The sequence below is a fragment of the Schistosoma haematobium genome, chromosome 5 (assembly GCF_000699445.3).
Source record: "Schistosoma haematobium chromosome 5, whole genome shotgun sequence".
Lineage (NCBI taxonomy): Eukaryota > Metazoa > Platyhelminthes > Trematoda > Strigeidida > Schistosomatidae > Schistosoma > Schistosoma haematobium.
Genome location: NC_067200.1, coordinates 10,413,155 through 10,439,128, shown reverse-complemented (window position 1 = coordinate 10,439,128; position 25,974 = coordinate 10,413,155). Strand labels below are relative to the sequence as shown.

The following is a 25,974-nucleotide window of genomic DNA, read 5'->3' as shown; positions in this document are numbered from 1 at the left end:
AGAACTATAAAAGAATAAAAGATTCTTCAACTGTTTTCAGTTGAACTATACTACTGATATGTTAATTATCTACCATTCTAAATGAATTTCTATGCATAGAAAAGATGTTTTTTTTTCTTTTTTTTCCCATACAGATATGTATCTAATAAGAGATGTGTGCGTGTGTGTGTGTTTGTGTTTTTAGGAGGGGGGGGTTGGAAACTTCCTTCAAATGTATAATTAACACATTTATTCCTCAGTATAGAATAGAGAAAAAAAGAAGTTTTACCCTGAGTTTTTTCCAGAAAAAAAAAGAAAAATGGTGTACAGTAGTACACATTAAAACTCAAAGAGAGAAAAATGAAAAAAACTTTGAAGATTATTTCATCAATTCATTGGGCCTACCACGTGAAAGTGGAATATTTGGAATAAAAAAAGAACATGAAATCAGTGATAAACTTAAATGGAAACTAAATATCACTGATCTATTTTGTTTTTTCTTACAAATAAATCTTGTGTATCTCATAGTGTTTATTTGTACGTGTGTGTGTGTGTATGTTTGTGCTGAATTTCAAATAAGATAGAGTCCAGTAGGAAAGTTTTACCCGAAAAGAAAAAAAAACTAACACCTACCAGAGTGTTAGTCTATATTTTATTTGACTGAAGTGAATAAAAGCCAAGATGAACAAAATGAGGAAATTAAATTCATTTTGTATTGATTGTTTGAATCTTTCTATTGATGTTTTCAAACGCAACTGGTTAATTGTCAGTTGGATATATCTAGATGTTACAGTTGATGTTTACTCCAGATAATGCGATGGAGTTTGAAGCGAAAGTTAATGGGTTTGAGTCTCAGAGTGATCATCAACTCTAGGATGCAAGTACATTCATCTGATGAGTCTCAAATAGGACGAAATGAGCATCTTGGATTCCAATGCTAGCCACCATCCATCTTTGCTTATAAGGGATGAAAATGATTCAGTCACTGGATTTCTTATCCAACTAAAGTTGTATTATTTTTTTATAGTTTTCTCTATAAACTTCAGAACTGATTTGATACAATCGGTCACTTTGGTGGTGTAATAAGAAGATAAAGGTTGTCCCAGCTATGTGATATGTTAGTGATCACATTGTTCGAAATGCTAATATATCACATAGTTCTGATAATCTTCATCTTCTTATTACACTATCGCAATTGGTTCTAATGAATACTGTGAATTTAAGTGTATGAATATCACTGTTATACTTTGTTTTCGAGTAAAAGCTTACTGTTTAAGCACTTCAAATACTTAATTACAAGACAACTTCAGACATTCTTGTCAGAGTATATAATGAGGCTAAATACGATTATGCCAGAAATAATTACGAATAAAATCATTGGGATATGAGAAATAATTAAAGAGAAAGATATGTCTTCAGATGTGAAATTTAAGGTCACAGCAAAGACAAGGATAAGATGTATTACTTCTGTAGACAAGACTCCATCTTTTTTCTATGGATAGGAAGAGCTTTAGTTGTTTTAAGGAGTTGAAATTCTGGTAGATTTAGACGAATTCTACAACAACAAAAAAACGGTAAAACCCACATTTGAACCAATCCAGTAATTAGGATCCATTCGATCATCAACCATAGAACTCCTAACCGCTTCCCTCTTACCCTTATAGAATCACATTGAAATATGTTCTTGTATTTGTGATAAAGTACACACTAGCTTCTTGCAACTGACATATTGGACCTGGTATTCATTCAAAAGGGTGACCATCAATAAAGGGCATATTAATAAAGGTGACCATTGGAAGGTGGGATAACACATGTTCTACTCGCCCTCTGTCCTTTTGCCTTTTGGCCAATCGACTAATAGTTTTCTAATTTTTCTTTAATAAAGAGTCTACTTACAACAAGTACCATAGTTTTTCGAATTCGGTAACAAACTCTTATTTTATTACCCTAATCATGTTATCTCGTACGTCTGTTTGAACAGATAAGGGACAGTCTAGTTAAAATAAGGATTCGAAATTGCTTGAGACATGTCTCGTTAATTTCACTTTGAATAGATAATAAACGCTGTAAACATGCTTTTCTTTTAAAATTAGACATTAATGTGTTATTCCTTGTCGATAGTCGTGTCAATCTGTTTTTGCATTCTTCCACGACCAGGTTGGTGCGTACTGTTACCTTGTTGTACATTCATTTTCTAAGTGCTATTACCATATTCCTGCAACGTACTGCTCTATCTTCAATGTAGTTAGGCTCTGTTCTCTTTTCAGAGCATCAATGAATTTCTATATACTTGGATGAGCAGTATCAATGATTTAACTAAAGCCTCTTTGCTATCCCTTCACCACACTGTTTATTTTAGAAAAAACTTCCATAACACAAGGTAAATCAAACAAGTTTCACATCATTAGAAATAATATTCCCCTTCCAATGCTAAGTTTAGTTAATATGTGCCTTTTTGATAGTCGCCCCTATTCATAATCCATCTTGTTATTGTGCAATTTTTTTTAATTAACTCCATTTTCACCCTCATCATCAAAGTATTACAGGTATTTCTAAACAATTATCTACACAAGATACTCAATGTCCGTTGACCGGATGCCATCGGCTACAGTCTGTTGTGGGAGAGAACAAATCAGTTGCCAGATGAAGAAGAAATTAGGAAGAGACACTGGAAGTGGATAGGACGTACATTGAGGAGATCAGCAAACTGAATCACGAGGCGAGCTCTTACTTGGAATCCCGAAGTGAAAGGAGAAGAGAAAGACTACGGAACACATTACATCGCAAATTGAAAGCAGACATGAAAGAATGAATAGGAACTAGAAGAAGCTGGAAAGGATTGTCCAGGACAGAATTGAATAGAAAATGCTGTTGGTCGGCCTATGCTTATCATCGAAATGTAACAGGTGTAAGTTTTTCATCCTCACTTATAATATTCGCTCTCTCGCTCGTGCTCTTATTAGTGTGAACCATTGAACTCACTTAATATTTATACATGAAAGCTTTACGTTTTGGGTGTACAAACAGTTATAGATGAGTGAAAATTGATTATTGTAGGTCTTTTCAGGATTATTTGAATATTCAACAGCTTCTTGATCTTTATACAAATAAACTGATTCAGTAACATGATCATATTTTATAACATTTAAAACAGTAATCTAAAATGTGTTTGTAATAACGATTATGAGACATATCAATTTCATTTGTACAGTTGTATATTTCTAATTCAATTAACAATGAAAACTCAGTATTCATTGCCCAAAATGCCAAAAACTTTCTATTTTACAAACTATACTACTTAATAATAATTTTAAGCAGACTAGATCAGTGTTACTTAAAAAATAGTATAAATTTTAAAGTTACTTTATCTACCATGTGACTCGTGTTGGAGATGGTTTGAAGAAAGTTAGTGGCGGTTAAACCAAAACGTGGCATCAATGCTTGAAGTCACTAACTTTTAGTCTGAGTCATGTTGGTAGATGCAGACTACTTGGTTGGGGTTCGCATGACTATCGTAACCAATGGTTGGAGACTCTGGTTGACATGGCTCAGAATCAATCATAATGGCGTATGTGCATGCACTCTCTGTCTTCCCTTAACCTATGAGAATAAAATCGCTCCATATGTTTCTTTATACAAACTAATTCTCTTTTTCCTGTACTATATCTTTATACATAATGTTTCTTTTATAGATTACCATCATTGAATTAACTACTTCTATGAATTCGGTTTTCATCTTGATTTATGCTAATGAGGTATGGCAACTTGAACCGATGTATATATGTGCCTAGCCCTACGTTGTAACTGACTGATTGATTGAATGACATATCTGCCATGTTATTGTATACTCTATAATTTTGTATTATTATAACCTCTGACAATCTGATTTAAGTTCCAATGTATGTTTAACTTGATTGACAAAGATAATAAAAAAACCCATCAATAATGACTAAGTTTCAATGTTAATACATATTTGAACTACTCCTATCAATTGAACCAATTGAATGTAATGTATATATCAATAAATTGAATAGATGATATACATTAAAGATTGACATTCATTAAGAATGTTATAACCAGAAGATACTAAATTTCATCAACACTTTCAAATTCATAGTCTCTTTTTACCATTAGACATTTTGTTTCATTTATTGACTTCATTACTTACTATGATCGATAGTAACACTTAGTTGTTGTGTTTTTTGTTTTTTTTTTCAACATACATTTTCATTAGTAATTAAAAAAATGAGGTTTTCACATTTTCATTATCTTGTTCATGTATCCATGCCTACAATCATACACATACAAATTGGTGTATGAAATTATACCACAATATATTTGTTCCTTATTGAATGATTAATCAATGTGTTTGTAAAAAAAGAGAAGAAAAAAAAGAAAGAAAAAAGTACCTCTAGATTGTAGTTTCACGTATATGATCTACAAACATGTTACATAGATATATCCAACACAGACTGTTCCATACATACACACACACATATGTACAACTATAAGTATATAGGAATACATACATACATACATTTCTACGCCTTATTCAACCTGTTGATTTCATATAACCATTGCGTAAAATGAATTGTTCAATGTTCATTTATTTGTTGTTTCGAAATGGAATAGAATGAATGAAACACATTATAAAGAGGAAAGATTTTTTCTGTTTTATTTATTGCCCAATTTAATTTTGTAGTGTACAGGAAATGTAATATAATTATCTATTCTTCTATATATATGTATACACTTTTATAGAGAGTTTTAGATCTGACGATCATGGATATATAGATGAGGAGGTGATGAAAAAGGGGAAAAAAACATCTGCTTCTACATACGTTATGTACGTACTTGTGTATTACCCTTCTATATATACACACAAATATCAGCATATTGTATTCATCATGTATATATTGAAAGAAAGACCAATTATAAATTAGCTTTTTTTTCTTTTTTGAAAGCGAGTACCCAGCTACAGATGCACAAAAGAGTTGATGAATCATACTACCACTATTGTGATAATAATTGTTCACCATTGATTCATTAATTGTACAATAAAAAAATTATGTGGGTTCTTTTTCTGTTCAAATTATAATCAAATTAAAAGGCTGAGGTTGTTTTTTGTCAATGTTTGTTTACATTCAGGACATCTGAGCACTTTTCTGTTTAAGTAGTTGAGTTAATAAGTCAATTAAAGTTAAACTACCATGGAAAATCTGGAAGCACTGAATAGCCGTTTCGTTCTAATATGGGATTCCTTAACAGTGCGTATCCACGATTCCATTCGCGGGATTCGAAGTCAGGATCTTCGGTTTCGCATATGAACGCTTAACCTCTAGATCACTGAGCCGGCGGGCATCCAGCGGTGTTTATTTTGTGGATAAATGTTAGATAATAGATTGTAGTCTTCACCAGAGATTACAGACGTAGCCTTAAAGTTCATGATAGCTTTGTATTTTTATTACAGTATACTGAACTACAATACCGTTTGTTATGGGTGAAACGCGCGTTCTAGATTCCACAGCTAACCACTATCCATCTTTGCTTATAATGCTTGTTAATTAAGGCAATGTCGAGGCATTACACACAGTATACACATATGCCAATAAGAGACTGATCAATTTCAGTCATAAACATCAATGGGAAGATTCAAGTAAAACAATACCAAGTGAATTAATATTACATAATGTTAATCAATGTTAGCGGTTTGCAAACTGTTTTACTCCCAGTCTGGTTAAACTTCATTAGTTTTTTTGCGAAAAATCAATAAAATTCTCGTGAAAACTGTGAAAAGTTTTACTATAAATTACATTGATCAAGTCTTAAACACTTCAAATCGATACAGTGTAATTCACTTGCATAAAATGTCATTTATCATTAAGGAAATATCGTTTAAAAGTGGAACAAGAAAAGCCTTGGTGACTTTTTCCATCTCATATTATCCCAGTGACCTTATCTGTTAACTGATTAGCTACTTCCCTAGTTCACTATGTTTGCCACATGCCCCAAGGTCATAGTTATTATTACTATAAACACCGTTAGATTCCGGCACAGTGGTCTAGTGATTAAGCACTAGCGTGCGAGACTGATAGGCGGGATTGCGGATGAGCACTTCTGAGTATTCCCACAATAAGACGAAACGGCCATCCAATGCTTCCAGGTTTTCCATGGTAATCTAGCTTTAATTGACTCATAAATCCAACTATTAGATTGCTATAATATCCACAAAAAAACCCTTCTCTGATTATAAACAGATTTGTTGCACCACAGTTTTCTTTGAGTTTCTATCTTCCTTTATCAGTTATGTAACAGGATTGTTATTGTTACTGAACTATTATGGAGAACGTTTTCTCAAGCTTCAACTCGTATAACATATTTTTCAATTATTCATAGTACTAAACATTCGTAATGTCCATCATAGAAAATGATACATGTGGGATGTTTTAGAAATCTTGACTTGCATAATGAAATTCTTTTTCCTTTCAGTAATTCCCTCAGAAAAATTTGGCACAAAAACAATTTAGCAAAAAAATGTTTTTTTTTTATTAAATGTCAAAGTATTCTCTCTTTTCTATTGGTGACCGTTCAAATCAACTACGTAATTCAATGAATACCTATACTGAAATAATCTTGACATTATTGTGTACATACATGACTGACATATTTATTGTAGTTAACTAAAAAGAAATTGATTTACTTATTAACATACATGTCTATCGAAAAGCTGACCAATTTAATGTCTATGAATAAAGAACTAGTTAGTTCAAATGTCATAACAATATTTGATAGGATTTGAGTGGGTTTGAGGCGTTACCGTTCATACCTATCTATCTATCTATCTATCTATCTATCTATCTATCTATCTATCTATCTATCTATCTATCTATCTATCTATCTATCTATCTATCTATCTATCTATCTATCTATCTATCTATCTATCTATCTATCTATCTATCTATCTGTGTAACTAACTAACTAACTAAGTTGCCAAAGTGAATGAACCTTTAAAATTGATGGAGTTATTAACTGAAAAGTTTGATGTGATTATAATTTATGGAAGATCTTTTAGTGACTCTAAAACGACCTTGGCAATGTTCATCTACATACTACAACTAAATGATAGTTAAAAAGTGGCTTGAGGAATTAGGATTAACATTTACAGTTTATGGTTAGAGTTAGGAACTAGATTTAGAGTTTTCATCACAAACTGATAATAAACTAAAATGTCAAGACGCTGTTAAGCTAAATGGTTGAATGAATTTCGTGCGAAAATCCAAAACCTGTTATACCTGATTGGTTAGTCCATAAACTATAGTTTCTCTAAAAATATTTGTGAGTAGTTCATACTACTTGTTTATTTTATGTTCGATATTATACGTGATCTGGACCATTGGACAATGATGCTTAGTTAAAGAGTTAAAAATATTGATAAGTAGATTGTGAAGTCTGATTTTATTTTTAAAAAGAAATTTCATTATAGATTAAAATCATCTGAGTGCATTATTCTAATTGTTATACTTTAAAACTCTTGAACATTGGCCATTCATGAATCGTTCTAGAGGTTAAACCCTGAAGAACTAGGCTTCATGATTATTGTTTTCTCGGTTAACTTACACTAAGTTGGAACTTAGCGGTTGATACTTATGACATTAATCTATGGAGGTTTACCACTCATTACCAATGATTACTGTCTCATTGAAATCTAACATTAATTAACAAAACCATCAAGATAAATGATACTATGATCCAACTCAACTTAAATAAAATGAAATACACAGTAAAAAGGATCCATCAATTCAGTCTTGAAATATATTAATCATAGGAAAATTATAAACTTTCAATAAACAAATGAATATATCAGAAGGGGTTTTGTGGAGATTCTAAAAATCTCAATAGTTGAAATCATGAGTCAATTGAAGCTAGACCACCATGGAAAACCTGGAAACACTGGACGGCCGTTTCGTCCTAGTATGGATTGGTTGGAGTTAGACATTAATACCGCTGGATGCCGGCTCCGTGGTCTAGTGGTTAAGTGCTCGTGCGCGAGACTGACAGGTCCTTGGTTCGAATCTCGCGGGGGGGGGCGGGATCGTGGATGCGCATTGCTAAGGAGTCCCATGCTAAGACGAAACGGCCGTCCAGTGTTTCCAGGTTTTCCATGGTGATCTAGCTTCAATTGACTCATGATTTCAACTATTGAAATCAATATATATTCAATATTTACGAGGAAATATACAGAAGAAACAAAAGATAACAACTAGTACTGTTGTAAAATAGTTCAATTTGTCTACAGTCAATACCAGCTTAGTAAAAGAAAGTAAACACAACAAAGCATAATGTAGTAAATAATGGTGACAAATTGCAAATAAATATAGAAGCAATTGGAAAGATATTGAATGGAGAGATTCAATATTCATGACTTGATAGACAAAAAGAATAAAATACAACTTTTCCATTTCAGGTTAAGATAGACAGTAGGTGGCTTAGGTTGAATAACAAAATTCATGAACTCATCAATTGAGTTATCTATTTCCCTTAAAATCTTGCACTTAACTGTAGTACCAATTAATCAGAGGTGTAAACAATCTTACATTAATAATATTTTGAAGATTGTTATGATTTGTTAACTGAAACCCATGATCATAATTGGTGAAGTGTTCACCAGTATAGTTATTTTCTAGTAGGCAGGTGAATTTTTGCTCACACCATGAGTGAAATAACTTAGCTCAAGACAATATCATCATCATCATCACTAAACAAGGTGTGCATGGATCCGAATTCTCGTCTAATGAAGAGCAGTGGCATATAAATGTCTATTTAAAATAATTACTCTTCTCAAGTACACTAGAGAATTACTTAAAAAGTCTTCTGCAGTTGAGAAAATATTGTAAACATTGAGACTAATCAGTAGTTCATGGAAACATTCAAAAATCTTCTGGAAATACGATAGAAAATGTGTATATCACATTTGGACGGGATTTTATTTCATCTCTTCCATTACTAAATTTACCATCTTTCCAAAGACTTCTAGAACAACATGGTTTGTATTATGTTTTCTGGTTAGCGTTTTTTTAGCAAGTTAGTTTTCTGCAGGATGGGGTCGCTAACCCCATGCCCAACTCTACTTCTTAACCCGGCTTGGGACCGGTAGTAACTGTGGAAGAGCTACAGGCGTAAGCTATAATCCTGTAAATACCCCTTTCTTATATACATGAAATAAAATCATAAGCATAGATTCATTTTGTATTTCCAGCCTTTTCTCTGTCGTTCGAGACTTTAGCGTGGGATTATTCTGAGGAAGTCACTTTTAGGTGTGTGTCCGCCAAAATAAAAACCGTGTAAATATATCGTAATAAAAGGACAGAGTTTAAGCAGTCGCCTACTACAAAAAACAGTGCAAGACTTTAATTCTTAGTGAGAAACGAAATATTAGTTGAGCCTTGTAAAAGACAAGACATGAAATGTTAATAGTAGTTGGATAAGTGGGATAAGAATAATAATTAAAAAATAAATTTGTAGTACACAGTACTCTGAACTATGTTTTATGAAGATGTCATATTATGTTAGAATAATGATACATCTGGACTAGCTCACTCAAATACAAACATACACCTATATGCACACAAAATTTCACGGACCTGTAAACTGGTGGTTAAAGGCAGCCGATAGGAAACCTTGCTTGACATAGGTTTTGGCACTTATCAACAAGATGTACCTATAATCTTGAGTGAACTGATGCTTCCTGGTAGATATGATCTCTTATCACATAGATTCACAATCAGAGGAGACATTATCCATGATCTATTCGATCACGACTGAACTCCTGTAGGAATGAGATATATTTCTGATTGATTCCTGTCGACTACCTCCAGTCACCATCTTACATCCGAATGTAGTCCATGCGATGTCAAACTACTTAGACTAGAAGCCATATTACAACTTTGATCAGCACCAATAAAAATTTTATATACATGACACTGATACTTATTCAGGGATCAACCAATTCTAAAAATGCTGTCGGCAATACACGGTATCATAGTCATAATTTTAAAATATTCCATTCACCACATTTATTGATAGAAAGATTTAATGAAAAAATATTTGTGTAAATGTGTGTAAATTTTGATTTCCTGAAGGGATAAGTTTCTAAAAAGCTAGTGTCTCATATTCCAGGACGAGCATCACAAGCTAAACAGTTGGTATGGACTAACATTTTTCCAAATAAATAAAAGATGATTATGAGGAAGAAAGAAGACGATAGGAACTGATATGTTAATGAGAATTCTTGGACTAATAGGTGTTGAATACTCCCTGGAACTTGCTAGTAAGGCGTCTCTGCATCTCTCGGAGAACCTGTACTCCTTCAGATTAACTAGTAATGAGTATCAATAACTCATAAGTGCCAACTGGAATGGGAACCCAGTCTAAACGCTGTTTTTTTATTCCAGTCATTCGACATTAAACAAAGTAGTAAATTAATGTCGAGTCACCTTACCTAAGTTTAGACCTGATCGATAAAGTCATCACAAACATACTGATATCAAGAGCCAGTCAGAAGTAGCCTAATGAGAAAATCAATCGGTGTCAAATTTGAAGTGACCTAAAGGACAAATGTATTTCATTGGCCAAGAAGTTAATCGATGCCTTAGGGATTAGAGTGGTATATATATGAATGTGTATTTTTACATTTTATTCTGCAGTCCAATACACGTTTTTCGCCCAGTCATGTGTTCCTGTTCGCTCGTGTGTTCTCGCTCAAGTAGTCAGTTGAGGGAGGGGGTAGCGCGTAGCACACCGTGTATTAGTATCAGATATTGAACACCACCCATCACAACATATACTACATGTTAATGTTGAGTTTTTGAAAGCAATTTGTAGGAATCTTTATAAATATCCGGATTTTGTCCTTATTTCCTCTCTTATTAGCTAAGTACACCTATAATTCTGAGAGAATTGATAGTTTCTATGAGACTTTAATGCATGACGACAACTGGTCACAGACAGGTGTGTTCACAATTAAATGTCTACATCATAACTAATGATCCGTAAGATTGAAATGTTTGAACTGATCAATACACAATGCGATAAATGTTAAGTCTTTACTGTTGCAATAAATTCAAATGTGAACAGACAATCACATTGTTAAGAAGTTCCAAATCGAATGAAACCTTAACTAACCAATACTTACAATGATTGACTGCTTAGAACTTTCGAATACCTTGGAAAATAAATTCGATTCAATGACCTGGTAAATTTCAATATACATATTTCCCCATTTCATATCAGTAAATATTTATTTATTGGATATTTCCGTAAAGACGAAATAATTAGAGGTATGTATTCGCTAGTTAACATAATTATAAGCCCGAAAACTACATTCTAGTTAAAATACAAAACAATATGTTACCAATATCCAACTGTGAATTGGTCTTTATCACCTCCCTCACACACAAACACACATAATGCATCCATGCTTATAAACGTACCGAAATCAATATTACTCGATTAGAAACTTTTTATGGTGTAGCACATAGTAGAATGATGAAGAATAATCTTAATTTGAAAATAGGCCAATATCTATTCATTTATGATAAATACCATTGTTATTTAAATTTATTTTGTATTGTTTGTTTGAATCTTCCTACTGATGTTTAGTACTGCAATTGATCAGTCTCTTATTGGTATACGTGCATACTGTGTGGATTGCCTCTATATCGACTTAATTCACAAACATTATAAACGGAAATAGATGGTGATTAACAGTAGAATCTAGGACGCGCTTTTTGTCCCATTTGGAACTCGTCAGCTGGATATATCTGCATCCCAAAGTTGATTCTCACTCCACAACTCGAACGTAGTACCGTTCACTTCGAACATCGTCGGTATCCGCTTAGCTATTGAGTCCTGATATCCACTAGGTTGTCTCGAAGTGAACATCAACCCTGGGATGTAGGTACATCCAGCTGACGAGTTCCAAATAGGACGAAACGCGCGTCCTGGATTCTAGTGTTAGCCACTATCCAATTTTGCTTATAATACCATTGTCATTATTAACATTAAACTGCTGAAGAAACATGATTTAAGTAGTCTGTCTGAAACATAATAATATATTTGTAAACCGATATTTGGTTTTTTTTATCACATGACTTTTTTAAAAAAAATTGACCCATCTCTCAATTCTTTAACTGTAACAGATTTTGTGATTTAAATCACGAATAAATGTCAGTTAGACAATTTTTAAGAACCAAGAAGAACTGGATATCTGTTTCGTCCTATTGTGAGACTCCTCAGAAGCGTATATTTATCCACATAATTGTGGTTGAAATCATCACTTATCATTATTCTGAAACACCAACTATGAGAGAGTGACACACTGGTAGGGCTTAATATAGTAAAGTGTGGAGTACCTAAATGGAGAATCTTGATGGGTGGTCTACGCTCCCCCACGAGGGGTAACAGATATAAGTAAGTAATCAATTAAAGTTGGAAACACAGAACTTCAAATCATGAAAAGTTTATTTAGGCAATAATAATAAAGCACTGATTTGTCCCATCGCTAACACGGTCATGCACTAACTACACATAAATAATTCCAAATTTTTTCAACTGTGCTCCAATTGCTATCTAGTCGTCTCATACATTGAGACGGATATGTTGAAATTGTCATTAGTGGCATTTATCACAAAGATATCTCACATCTCTACATCATTCTAATATACTGTTACTATTCTGTTCTCGTATGAGAAATTAAAATAAAACAGTACGTGTAAAATTATAAATTAGACACACTTTTAAAGGATATCAATCCTACACTTAGTCAAAGACTCGCATTACATGTCCTTATCTAGATCACCCATAATTAACAATCAAATATATCAACAACTTATGTATCAAATGATTCAGTTTTGCTCATTACAACATTCTAATTACTTGTCAGTCTTCTTACTTACATAATTAATTAGCTAATCAGTAAATCAGAAACTCATACATCGATATCAGACATTGTCAATCGTAAAGAATTAATTCTAAGAGAAGAAAAAAAGAAAAGAAAAGTTACACACTTGAAAGAGAATTAAAACAGATAACGATTTGTGCAGATATAGTTTTCAAGTACTCGTTTTCGTTTCACGTGACGGTAATTTCTTTTTTCCTCGGAAAGACCACCAAAAAAACAGACTAATGAACAATTACGTTTACTAAATTATTAATTAGTCGTATTTTACTTTGGCTAGAAACCAAGTCTGATATATCCAACTGAGACAAAGAAAATACTAAAAAGAAAAACTCCACATTAGCAATTATTATCATGTTTATTAAAACTAAGTAAGTAAGTCAGTAGGTAGGTAGGTAGGTGGGTAGGTAGGTAGGCAGGTAAGTAAGTAAGTAAGTATGTATGTATGTATGTATGTAGGTAGGTAGGTAGGTAGGTAGGTAGGTGGGTAGGTAGGTAGGTAGGTGGATAGGTAAGTAAATAAGTAAGTAGGTAAGTGGGCTGGTAAGTTAGTAGATAAGTAAGTAGGTAAGCGAGTAGGTATGTAAGTTTTCATTGAATTTCATTACAAATCTGTTTGTTTGTTCGTTATTTTTGGATGAGAAATTACAAAAGAACAATGAAGCCAAATATAAACCGTTTATCTATTTTTCCCCATTTAGTAAGATAATCAGATGAAATGAGAAGAAAAAACAATATTCACACCATACAAATTATGTAAGTTATATTGGTTAATAAGACGTAGATTTTATTCAATTAAATTTTATTATAAAAAAAAACAATTCTGATATAGTTTCTAATCATTCATGTTCATATATGAGAAAATTATGAAAACTGTCTACCTGTATTAATAGCCTGATTGAATAGTCTACTAGGATTGGCAAAGTAAGGACCACATTCCTACAGCTGAAGAACATATAGAACTCAAAACAACTGTTAACTAATATCAAAGTCGAAATCTTTAATACGAACGTCAAGACAGTTCTATTGTACTGAGCTGAAATGTGGAGAACTACTAAAAAGGTAAAAGTATTTATAAATAGTTGTCTATGTAAGATGATCAATATCGGTTGGCCGGATACCATTAGAAACAGCCTTCTGTGGGAGAAAACAAACCAACTTCTAGCTGAAGAGGAAATTAGGGAAAGATGTTGGAGTTGGACAGGACACACATTGAGGAAATCATCAAACTGTATCACAAAGCAATCGCTAACTTGTAATTCTGATGGTAAACGTGAAAGAGGAAGGCCAAAGAACACACTGTGTCGAGAATTGGATGCACATATGAAAAGGATGTATAGTGAATGGAAAGAACGGGAAAGGATTGCCAAGGACAGGGTTAGATGGATAGTGCTGATGGGCGGCCTATGCTTTTCCATGAGGAGTAACAGGCGTAAGTAGTCAACAGCTTAATCTCTCTCTCTCTCTCTCTCTCTATATATATATATATATATATATATATATATATATATAAACATAGGCTTGTGAAGATTGTTGGGTTCTAAATGAGATCATGAATGGAGCTATGTTAGGTCACCACTGAAAACCTGGGAACATTGGAAGGCCATTTCTTCCCAGTATAGGACTCCTCAGAAGTGCAAACCTATTCCGAAACCACTTAATTCATTGAAATCATCAAAGAAATCTGTATTATATATAGACATATGTAGACAATAGAAAAATGCATTCTGAAATTTTCAAAATAAAAAAGAATATTTTTCTCTTATTGTACAAAGGAACATTTATCCACTATAATTTCCTTCATTATATATCATTTACTTTGGATAAGACAGGTGTGTAAATGTAATATCAATATTATTATTATTATCTATTAAATTGAACGTTACTTGTCGATAATTTACTCCCATCTAAGCACAAAACAGTTCATGTGTAATCTTTATATGGGGCTATTTGAATGATTACCGCACATATATACATACACTAGATACATACACACATCTCTAGTTAACTGAAACAAACAACCAAAGTATTTCCTACCGTTGGCATCATTACAATTATTATTATTATTATTATTATTATTATTAGTAGTAGTAGTAGTAGTAGTAGTAGAAGTAGTAGCAGTAGTCTTGGTACTACCAAACATTAAGGTACCCATCTTGATTAAATAGTGAAGATGTATAGTCAGTGAAAATCTTATACAATAAATGTTTATCTGTGTGTTGTGCCTATACGTGAAAGAAAATCAAATTCAATTGTTTTAACCTTCGTTCTCATTTTTTTGAAAACATGACCACATCCCGACACATGTAAAAATAATACACCTGTGAATACATCTGTGTTTTACTGTATACAAATCTATTACACTTTATGTGCATGTATGCATGTACATGTTCACATATGTAAATGTATGTTAGTAACTAACATTGGTCTTATATGAGACTTCTGTTAAATATAATAAGTATGTAATATGAAGCTTAAAAAGAACCAGTACAATCATCTATTTATTGAGAGATTTCAAAAAAATAAAGATAATCATGTAGTGAATTCTCTGTCACATGACTGACAGTGTTATTCAATTCCATTGACACTGTGAGGCAACTTTAAGGAATAACCCATTTCGGTTAAAATATAAAACCTTAAATCTCTAATCAATCATTCAAAAAGGAACATATTTTAAATGGTAATTGATTATCGTGTGATCATAGGACAAAGAATCTAAACAGGATCTAACTAGGATTCATTCATCGATAGGTAATAATATTCAATTAATTAATGGGGAAAATAGGGAAGCTTTACTCAGTTTTGTAACAAAACAGTAACTCGATTATGTAATTAGTGAAAACAATTTGTTGCGGTATATTGTAATTTGGTTTTTAATTATACATGAATGTATTATATACAAACCATAATAATAACAATAATAATAATAAAACATTACATATGACTACAGGTTGTAAATTGTATCATTTTTGGTGGTATGAAATACAATGAAGGAGATCCCTATAATACGAGAGTAGATCCTAAAGTGACTTTACAAATCAAATGATTTGTACTCAGTGTGTATGGTGTTTTACAAAGATAGAATAATATGATGATCCTCAATAATTTCTCAGAAAATTCCTTATAAACTATTGACAATGTTCAGAACAATGAACCTAATCAGTTGTATTTTATGATGATTTCAAGAGGAATCTAGAAAATGATTGGTTGTACTTCAACTGAATAATATATAGAACTCAACTATCAACAACTATCAACCAACACCAAAGTCAGAATTTTCAATAGAAATGTCGAAACAGTTCTACTGTATGAGGTGGAAACCTGGCGAACTACGAATGCAATCATCCAGAAGATACAAGTGTTTATTAACAGTTGTCCGCCCAAAGTATTTAGGATCCGTTGCCCAAACGTTATCAACAACAACTTACTGTGAGAGAGAACAAACCAGATCCCAGCAGAGGAAGAAATCAAGAAGAGGCGCTGGAAGTGGATAGGACACACATTGAGAAAACCACCCAACTGCACCACAAGGCAAGCCCTCACATGGAACCCTCAAGGTCAAAGGAGGATAGGAAAACCAAAGAACACATTACGACGAGAAATGGTGACAGACATGGAAATAATGTACAAAAATTGGATAGAACTAGAAAGGAAGGCCCAGGACAAAGTGGGTTGGAGAATGCTGGTCCGAAACCTATGCTCCATTGTGAGTTACAGGCGTGAGTAAGTAAGTAAGTAACTGCAATTGTCGTTAGTTTAACAACTTTGTTGTCATTCATAACCTTATAAATGCCACCTAGTTTTTTTGTACATAATTTAATCTTCAAGGCAAAGCTTTCTCATAACACTTGCGTTTTACTTTCTAAAGTTCAAGATTTTCGGGTAATATGAAGCCATTAAAAAGTCGGTATGTCTAGGTGTTCAAGTAAGAAATTCATCAGTTTCCATGATGAAGTGTTTCTACTTGACAAACTATAGTCAACGAGAAACTACTGAACAGCTGAGGTTATTAGTTAGCTATTGATTGATGTTTAAAAATGGATTCTTATCAGTTGCAGTGAGATTTAAAATGATTGATTAGGGCCCAACTATGTTACAGTCAATGTAAGTATCATATATGGCTGAATAATCGTCACAAAGTAAATACAGACAAACTTTTTTAAAATTTTCTCACATATTGATCTTCGTTGAAATAGTTCTAATGGTTACACATTCACTATGTGACCTGTATGTCATAGTCTTTATAAAAGATACTGCAGATCCACCAGTCAGAGACAATCAACAATAAACTACTCTGATAGAGAACGAACTAGCTTCTAGTTGAGGAGGAAATCATCATACTACATCACAAAGTAAACATAAACTTGGAATCACTAATGCAAAAAGAAAAGTGTTAGACCAAAGAATATATGGAATAGGGATTAAAATGTAGTTATCAAAAATATGAATAAAATTAAGGAACAATAGCAGAGGAGAGCACAGGACAGTATTGATTGGAGATTCTATGTCAGTGAACTATGTTCCCCAAGAGGTAACAGGCTTAAGTAAGTAAGTGATGAACTATTTCTGAAACCGATCAAGTTATTTTTATTACTAGATCAACAAATAGTAATGTGGGACAATAAATGTATGTGTATGAGTATGTCAAAAGTGTATTAAATGAGATTAAACTATGTATTTATTATACCTCATGTTATATTAAATTGAACAATAACTGTAGTAACTAATGTATTGCCCTATCTTGTTAGACTGTTTATAAACAAGGAAGATGTGATCAACTTATCTTCAATTATTCAGTAACCAAATATACCTATTAGTTCAGTAGATCAATTATTCTTAATTTATCTTCATTTCCAAAGTTTTGAAGCAATAACAAAAAAGCCTATGACAAAACAAAACCTCATAGGCTTTCAGAATAGCTCTTGTATTAACTCTACTGAAGTTTTATATCCATGAATAGTACAACTGATTATATAACCAATAATATTATGCATGAACAGAAAACAAATTTTTACCCTTTTTTCAGTACATGATTGACAGTTAAATCTAGGATCTATGTTTCATCTTATTTGAAACTCATCAAGTGGTCCTTATTTCCTCTGTTATCCATTTATATATATGTAAAGAAATGTATTAAATTTTGTGATCCTAGTTCCTCTATAGACATATTTTAAATAAAACATACCTATAACTCAAAAGAGACTGATCAATTACAGACTTGAATAGAAATAACAACGAGAAATTACGAACACTCACTAAGAAATACACTATTCCCTAATGTATGTTCTTAGATGTGTAAATGAGTGTGTATTGAATGTGAATATGTCTCAGACTTAGGTAATTTTACCAAACCACTACCACCATCATCATCATCATCACCATCACCACCACTCATTTCAAAATAAACAATAAAATTTTAAACCTGTCAATCAAATAGGAAAACATTTATCCATTGCTACTTCCACTTGTAAAACGTGTTTCTTTTTGTTTGACTTAACAATACCATTTATTCTATAATTAATGATTAATTATTTAATATAAATTAAATAATTTATATATAAATATATTCAATAAATAAATTACTTTTTCTTTTTTCTTTTTCTCTTTTCTTTTTCTCTTTTTTTCTTTTCCTAATTTCCTACTTGTGATTATTATCCAATCAACAGAATCACTGTCAATAGTAATACACTTACACGAATAATGAAATAAACAGTCCATTTTGTAAGCAATGATGGATAGTGGCTATCAGTGGAATACAGGACGCGCGTTTCGTCCTATGTGGGACTCGTCAGCTGGATGTACCTGCATCTCCGAGAGTTGATGTTCACTCTGGGACTCGAACCCAGCACCATTCGCTTCAAACGCCATCGCGTTATCCACTCAGCTACTGACGAGTTCCAAGTAGGACGAGACGTGCGTCCTGGATTCCACTGCTAGCCAATATCCATCATTGCTTACAGAAAGCTTGTGAATTAAGGTAATATCGAGGCATACGCACAGTATGCACATATGCCAGTAACAGACTGATCAATTGCAGTCTTAAGCTTTAATGGGAAGATACAAGCCAAACAATATCAAGTGAAACAATCCATTTGTTGCGGAAAGAGAGGGGTGGATTGTTATAAATAAAGTTATTGACGATGTATATATATATATATATATATATATATATATATATATATATATAAATCAGTTTAACCTTTGTCTAGCATTATTCAAATGGTAGTCAGTTCAATATTGAACTTTGATAAATGAATATATACATGTACATTCAATTCATTTGTGTGCGTGTGTTTGTATGTGATACTAGCCTTATATGATATGGCCTGTAATGGTAAATACTGAGGTATTATTGAAAATCAGCGATCTCCGAATAGGTATTTAGTCCTAGTATGGGACCTCAGAGAAGTGTACACCCATAATCTGGTTAACGATTGAACATAGGAGCTAGTAAAATCAAAAGACTTTGTGATCTTATGGTTAAAAACGGGATGCTCTACAATTACTTATAATTATAATTAATTATGAAATGTTCCATTTTAATGTTAAGTTCACAAGTGCTCACTCTTTATTGAATCAGTGATCTGTAATTAATTAGAACCATGACAGACCCCAACCAAGTAGTCTGCGTCTACCAACATGGCTCAGAACAGAAGTTAGTGACTTCAAGCACTGATGTCATGTTTTGGTTTGGCCGCCCCTTAATATCTTCCAACCATCCCCAACACTAGTTAGCATTGCTGGTCGTGGTGATCGGTGTTCAAGCATACTCAACATGTGGTCCAATCATCTCAGTCGGTGAAGATTCACAACTTCATCAACTGATTTACCATCATTCAATAATAACTAGCATCTAACCTCACTATTACTTACTCGATGATTCCATCAGATGCAAGCAATATTTCTAAGACATCTGTGATTAAATACTAATAGTTTACGAGTATCTTCTACTCTTAACGGCCACATTTCGTAGCCGTAAAAGTAAAAAACAGAACGAACTGTTGCACAGTATAATCATCCCTTAATTGATAAAACAAAATAAAATAGAACACTTTTAGATTATTTGCATTAAAATCTCAAATAAGGTTCATATTTTTTGGAAGTTCTAATCAATTCATGATAGAATTCGGTCAATTCAAACAATATTTCATAGGTATTTGAAACTACCAAATATTAAACCATATATGTTTAGATTTTTCTGTGTTCTAATTACTGACGGGATCAATTAATGATTCGTTTCGAATACTACTACTAATACTAATACTAATAGTAATACTACTAATAATAATAGTAGTAATAATAGTAAGTTCTTCCTTTTCCAAAATATGATGTAAATCGATTAAATATTAAACTTTCAGTAAGAAACGTATACTGAAATACTAGCTAATGCTTGTACAACAGTAGATGATGAAATGTCGACTTCCAATAAATTTCATTGTATCTTTTTATTTTTAACTAAACCTTAAGGGAATTAAATGTTTTTGAAAGGAAAAAAACACGGTCAGTGTAATTGCTTGTGTGTATTTGAGAGTAAGAGAGATAAAGAAAGAGAGTGTGTGTGTGTGTGTACATGAAATATTCTAATCATTAACTATCTTGGTCATAATTAGTCATGTCGACAAACGTCAGTTATGTTCTACCAATTTATTGACCTATAATTATAAATACATTTCATTCAAACATAATTTTGAATGATTAGTAAATGTTTTCTTCTTCAAACCATATATAGATAGAAATTAATGTGAATTATTCTAATGATAACATTCAATGATGATGTAATTTGTTTTCAGATAACAATCATGATGTGCTCACTAGTGACTGGCTTGAAGATGAATTTTCTGGAGTTTAAGTGAGAAGTCGTGACCATTTGAATTCAACGGGGTCAGTTGTCAGGCAGTTACTCATTGAGGACAATGATGGACGGCCGCACAATATCGTGGATTGGTTAACGTTAGACATTAACACCATTGGGTACTGGCTCAGTGGTTTAAAGGTCATGCTATTTATTTGTTTATTTATACATAAAAACATCGGTACAAAGGGACAACAAAAAATATACACGCTACAAAAAGATGTCATTCAATTTATGTGTGGGTTTGAATACTGTCCGCGTACTCAAACCAAAACAAGTGGTTTTCTTTAGGAGACTACTACCGGAGCCTTTCACCCAGGGGTTTAATCCACGAGGTGGTGGAGCAACGTTAGGAGATACTGTCCTACGGTAGGTTCATACACCATTCGTCCCCTCAGGATCCTGGATCCCATGTCAACCATTGGTTTGATACCAGAGTTCTTCAACTCCCCTAGGTGGACCCTCTATATCCACCAACTCAGTTTAAGTGCCGGACAGTCGCTTTTCGTTCTCGCAATTTTGTATTGACCTGGAATCAACAATGTGCAATGAATGTGAGTTGTGTGATATAGTGAACTGATTGAAGATAGACATATATACCAACAGATGGTAACCCATTGGTCTAAGGGATCAATGTTCACACACGAGACGGAAGGTTCAGAGTTCGATTCCTGAATGTGGGGTCGTGAGAAATGCTATACGAGGACGAAACGGCAGTACATTGACTCCAAGTTATAAATGTCAGTCTGACTAAAATCATTCTATGGTTCAACTTATAAAGATTCTTCAATGTCTACAAATTCCTCCATAAAATGTGGTCAAACTTGGGCCCTTACCATCCTTAACTACGTTCGTAAAATCAATATCAACGCTGGCACAAAATCTTGATTGACCTTCTACAAATCAAGTACATGATAACTGTCAGCATTTGGTTGTAGAGATTTCTAAATTTCATTGAAATTATGAACCTAAGTTATACCACTACTGAACACATGAAAACACAACACAGTCGATTGTTCCTATTATGAAACTCTTCATCGGTACGTATCCAGATGTTAATTGTCGAATACGCTTCAATCATACACATGTCACTAACTTGACAATACACAGTATACAACATGTAATGCTAATAAAGTTTGTGATTGAAATTAATATGAATCACTTATCATAGATGAATTTGAGTTGGATTGTTCAACCTAATAAACAGTAAACTGTATGTGTTTTCACTTTTGACCCGTTTTAAAATAAATTAATGAAACATGATTCATTAATTTATGTGTTTAGTATGGATTCAATCAAATAGATAACTGCATCCATAACAACAAGGTTATTTTATGTAGTTTAGTACTTAACAGAAATTTAGAAATATGCAATAAAGTTGACATTATGTTCCAGGAAATATGTCGAATACAACGCATAGTTTACAATCATCAATTCCTTGTCTAACTGACTAACAGTTTTCTAATATTTTCTTTGAGCTCTGCATAAATAGACTATGATTTGAGAGTTGATCAACTAAAATTAAGGAAAATTTATAAGTTGATCGTAGATGCTCACTGCTGAGGAGTCCCATACTAGGACGAAACAGCTGTTCAGTGCTTCCAAGTTTTCCATGATGATCTAGCTTCAATTGACTCATGAATTCAACTATTAAATTACTATGATATCTATAAAACCCCTCTCTGATTTCAAGGTAAATCTTCAATAAATGTTAAAATAACTTCAGAAAACAATAAGGTTTAAAAAAGTGTTAACAGTCTGTAAAAACTAAGACAACAGTGAAAAAGTTTCACGTCATTTTATGTTAATATGCTTAACACATTTGATTGATTTTTTCTTTCAATCTTTTTGCTAAATTCAACGTAATTTTAGTAACGTTGGATTATGGCTGGCAGTAAAAAATTCAGGATGTTAGTTTTGTCCCTATTGAGACTCTTCAAATGGCTGCATGGGTATCTCATTATCGGTATTTATTGGAATATATAACTCATTTAAGAAACTCTTTTATCTACAAATTTTCATCAGTGGACTTTCACAAAAAGTAAACATTTTGGGCACCTGGTCTGTACGATATGATTTAGACAATGAACTATGATTATTAATGTACTTTATTGGAATTCAGCCGTGTCTATAACCCCTGGATCAATAAAAGTGATTAATTTCAACATCAATAAGTAAATAATAATAAAAGAGAAAGCGTGTATTTCAATAATCAGCTTATGTTCTTGATATCATGTCACACTTGACTCATATATGTAGGTTAACAGTAAGGTGGTGGATGGAGGTAGTCAGCAGGAAACCTTCGAACTGAGTTTCGTTCTGTTTGGCACTCGTCAGAGTTCCCTGTTGACTACCTTCAATCACCTAACTACCTTACATCTGAACATAGTGCACGCGATATTAAGTCATTTATACTGGTGAACACCTTCTAACTTGGTGGATGGAATGGGGTCAAAACTAAAGAAGGACTTGACATACATGATATAGGTTATTACTTTGTGGTCAACAAATCATAAGTAGAATGATAACAGTATTTATTGAGTGATCACAATTAAGTAGATAGTAAATTGAATTAATTAAACATTATAATATAACTTTCCAAAATCAGTTGACTCACTGTTGGTAAGTTAGGATTAAAAAATATTTTCAATTGTACTGTGTATATTTGACCACCCATCGTATAAAATAAAGTTTACCTGAGCTAGAATGTAACTAGTAACTCTATCTGACCTTAGATAGAATAAATGGATATTTGGCTAGCAGTCGAATCCAGGATGCACGTTTTATGTTATTTGGAATTCCTCTGCTAGATATATTATCATCTTAATGTTGATGTTTACCTAGTACTCTTCACTTCAAATACCAATGCGTTACACACTGATCTACTGAATTCAGATGCCTATTCAATTGTATATATGCATCCATCTCTGACAAGTCCAAAATAGGACAAAACATGTGTGCTAAATTCTACTACCAAACAAAAATCTATAAAATTGTGCTAAAAATGACTACGTCTGAACAATATTTTAGAGGATTCATATATGCTAATAAAGACTGATCATAATTATCAATAACAGCGTGATTAAAATCCTTCCTACTAATGCATTTGACCTTGTGAACATGCAAAATCAAGAAATTCAATTGTTTATTTCAATCAAAGCAAAAAATAACCATCTAGAAGGAGCATTCCTTAAATAAATAAATAAATAGATCAATATTCAAATATCATTTATAAACGTATTACTCACCTCCTCTTCTTGTTTCACCAAAGTTTATCCATGATAATACTAATAATAATGATAATATGTATAGATAATTGATGCCTAGACTTTTATCTCCATTGAAATACATTGAAAGTTTTGACGATTTTCCAAACAATGACAGCATATTTGTAAATGGATACAATAATATCGCCAACATATGGCTAACCATCAATGAATCATAATACTACTACTGATGAAAATAATAATAAGAGTAGACAACATGCAAAAGCCGCATTGATTCATGCTTTAAAATGAATTAAATATATATATAAATTATAACCATTTAAAACAATACATTTTCCATTTCCAGTTCACAATGAAACGAGTAATTTCCGATTAGATCACGCGTGCAATTCAATCCAAACGGAAGTTGATTGTATGTAGGAGATAGATGAGAAGCAAGTGAAAAACAGAGAGAAAAAAAGAGAAAACAAAAGAGGAAGTCAGAGAAAAAATTGGTGCTAAAACTTTTTACAAATAACTATTCACACTTTATAATCCTTGATAATAATAATAATGAATAAATGGAAATTATTTTAAATAATGTACCTAAAGAATTTTTTTGGATAGAAACAATTTCTTGCGATTTGATTGGCTCGTGCGATTGACCAATCAGTTTTCTAGTTATGGATACCGGAATATTATTATTGTTATTATTATTTTATTACATTATTATTCACATATGGACGAATGATGATTTAATTAAATGATTTCTCTTTTTTTTTTCTTTCTTTCTTTTACACCACTGTATTAGTGATAGGTAGATGTATGTGCATATTTGTGTATTATTCATCACATATATGTGTAAGTCGAATATTAAACTATATTTTTATCATCTGCTATGAACGCTAACCAGTTTCTGCAAAATGGAATTGAAGAAAGTCATTATCGATTTCATAACTGTGATGACTCAATAGTAAAAATGAAATAACTAATGAATAGAAAAAAATAAACCTGTTATAAAGTGCATTGTTTCTGAACATTTGTTTGAGAATCGTCTATCTATCTATGTATCTAGGTAGGTAGGTAGGTAGATAGGTGGGTAAGTAAGTAGGTTGCTAGCTAGCTATCTACTAGAAACGTGATATATCTATGTAAACTCATCATAAAATGAGATCAAATTGTGAAAATTCGACAAATATAGCCATCTATTATTATGCTATTTATAAATATACATACATGAGATTTAAGAATTGACTTATCATTATCGTTATTGTATTAATGGATCAAATATTTGAAACTAAGTAACAATAAATTGGTATTCAGAAAACTTTTTTCATTTCCTAGGGATGTCATTTTTACCCTTTTAATTTTCCCCCGGAAATTACTCATTCAGTATCGAAATATACATTTCTTAACGATTGGTGTACAGGTGTCCTTCTAAAATTAACAATTGTCTACTGAATATATACACTTATTTTGCAGTTGGCATAGTATACTGACATGATTAAAGATAATAATTGGAAACTGTAAGGGAATAAGCAGTAACACTGTCCTAGTTCGGGACTAATTATCACTGTTCATTTATGACTTCACATGGAATCAAACCATGGAGATTTATGTCTCATGGAGATTATTTACCCTTCAAACCAATAAGTTGACGTTCATTGGTTTATATTTACAACTTCAGTCTACTAGTAGTATTGCGTGACTAACATTTATTCCCACTGGTACTGTTTACCCTACATCCAACATGTTTTAAATGTATTGTTCCGAATTCCTCTATACAATTGATCAAAGTTAATCACTTGCAAGTACCTGTTAATTGCTAGTGAATTCACAATGTAAAATATGAAGAAAAAACCGACTGAAACCGAATTAAATAGTACCATTTCTAAATCTGATCGGTTTAATTTCCATGACGAAAAGTAGTCATTTATTCACATAAACTGATTGTATTTCTACATGATAATTTAACCAAATCT

The 25,974-nt window shown here is 32.4% G+C and overlaps 1 protein-coding gene across 1 annotated transcript in view; it reads right to left on the bottom strand.

Annotated features, from left to right (window-relative positions):
* MS3_00011127 (uncharacterized protein) overlaps positions 1–24,218 on the bottom strand; it is a gene marked incomplete at both ends in the record, with an annotated part of 170,451 nt that extends 146,233 nt beyond the window's left edge. The window contains one exon of the mRNA XM_051219539.1: positions 24,035–24,218. Coding sequence (XP_051064864.1) covers positions 24,035–24,218 — 184 coding nt within the window. The remainder of the gene's footprint in view (positions 1–24,034) is intronic.
* Between the last annotated feature and the right edge of the window lie 1,756 nt (positions 24,219–25,974).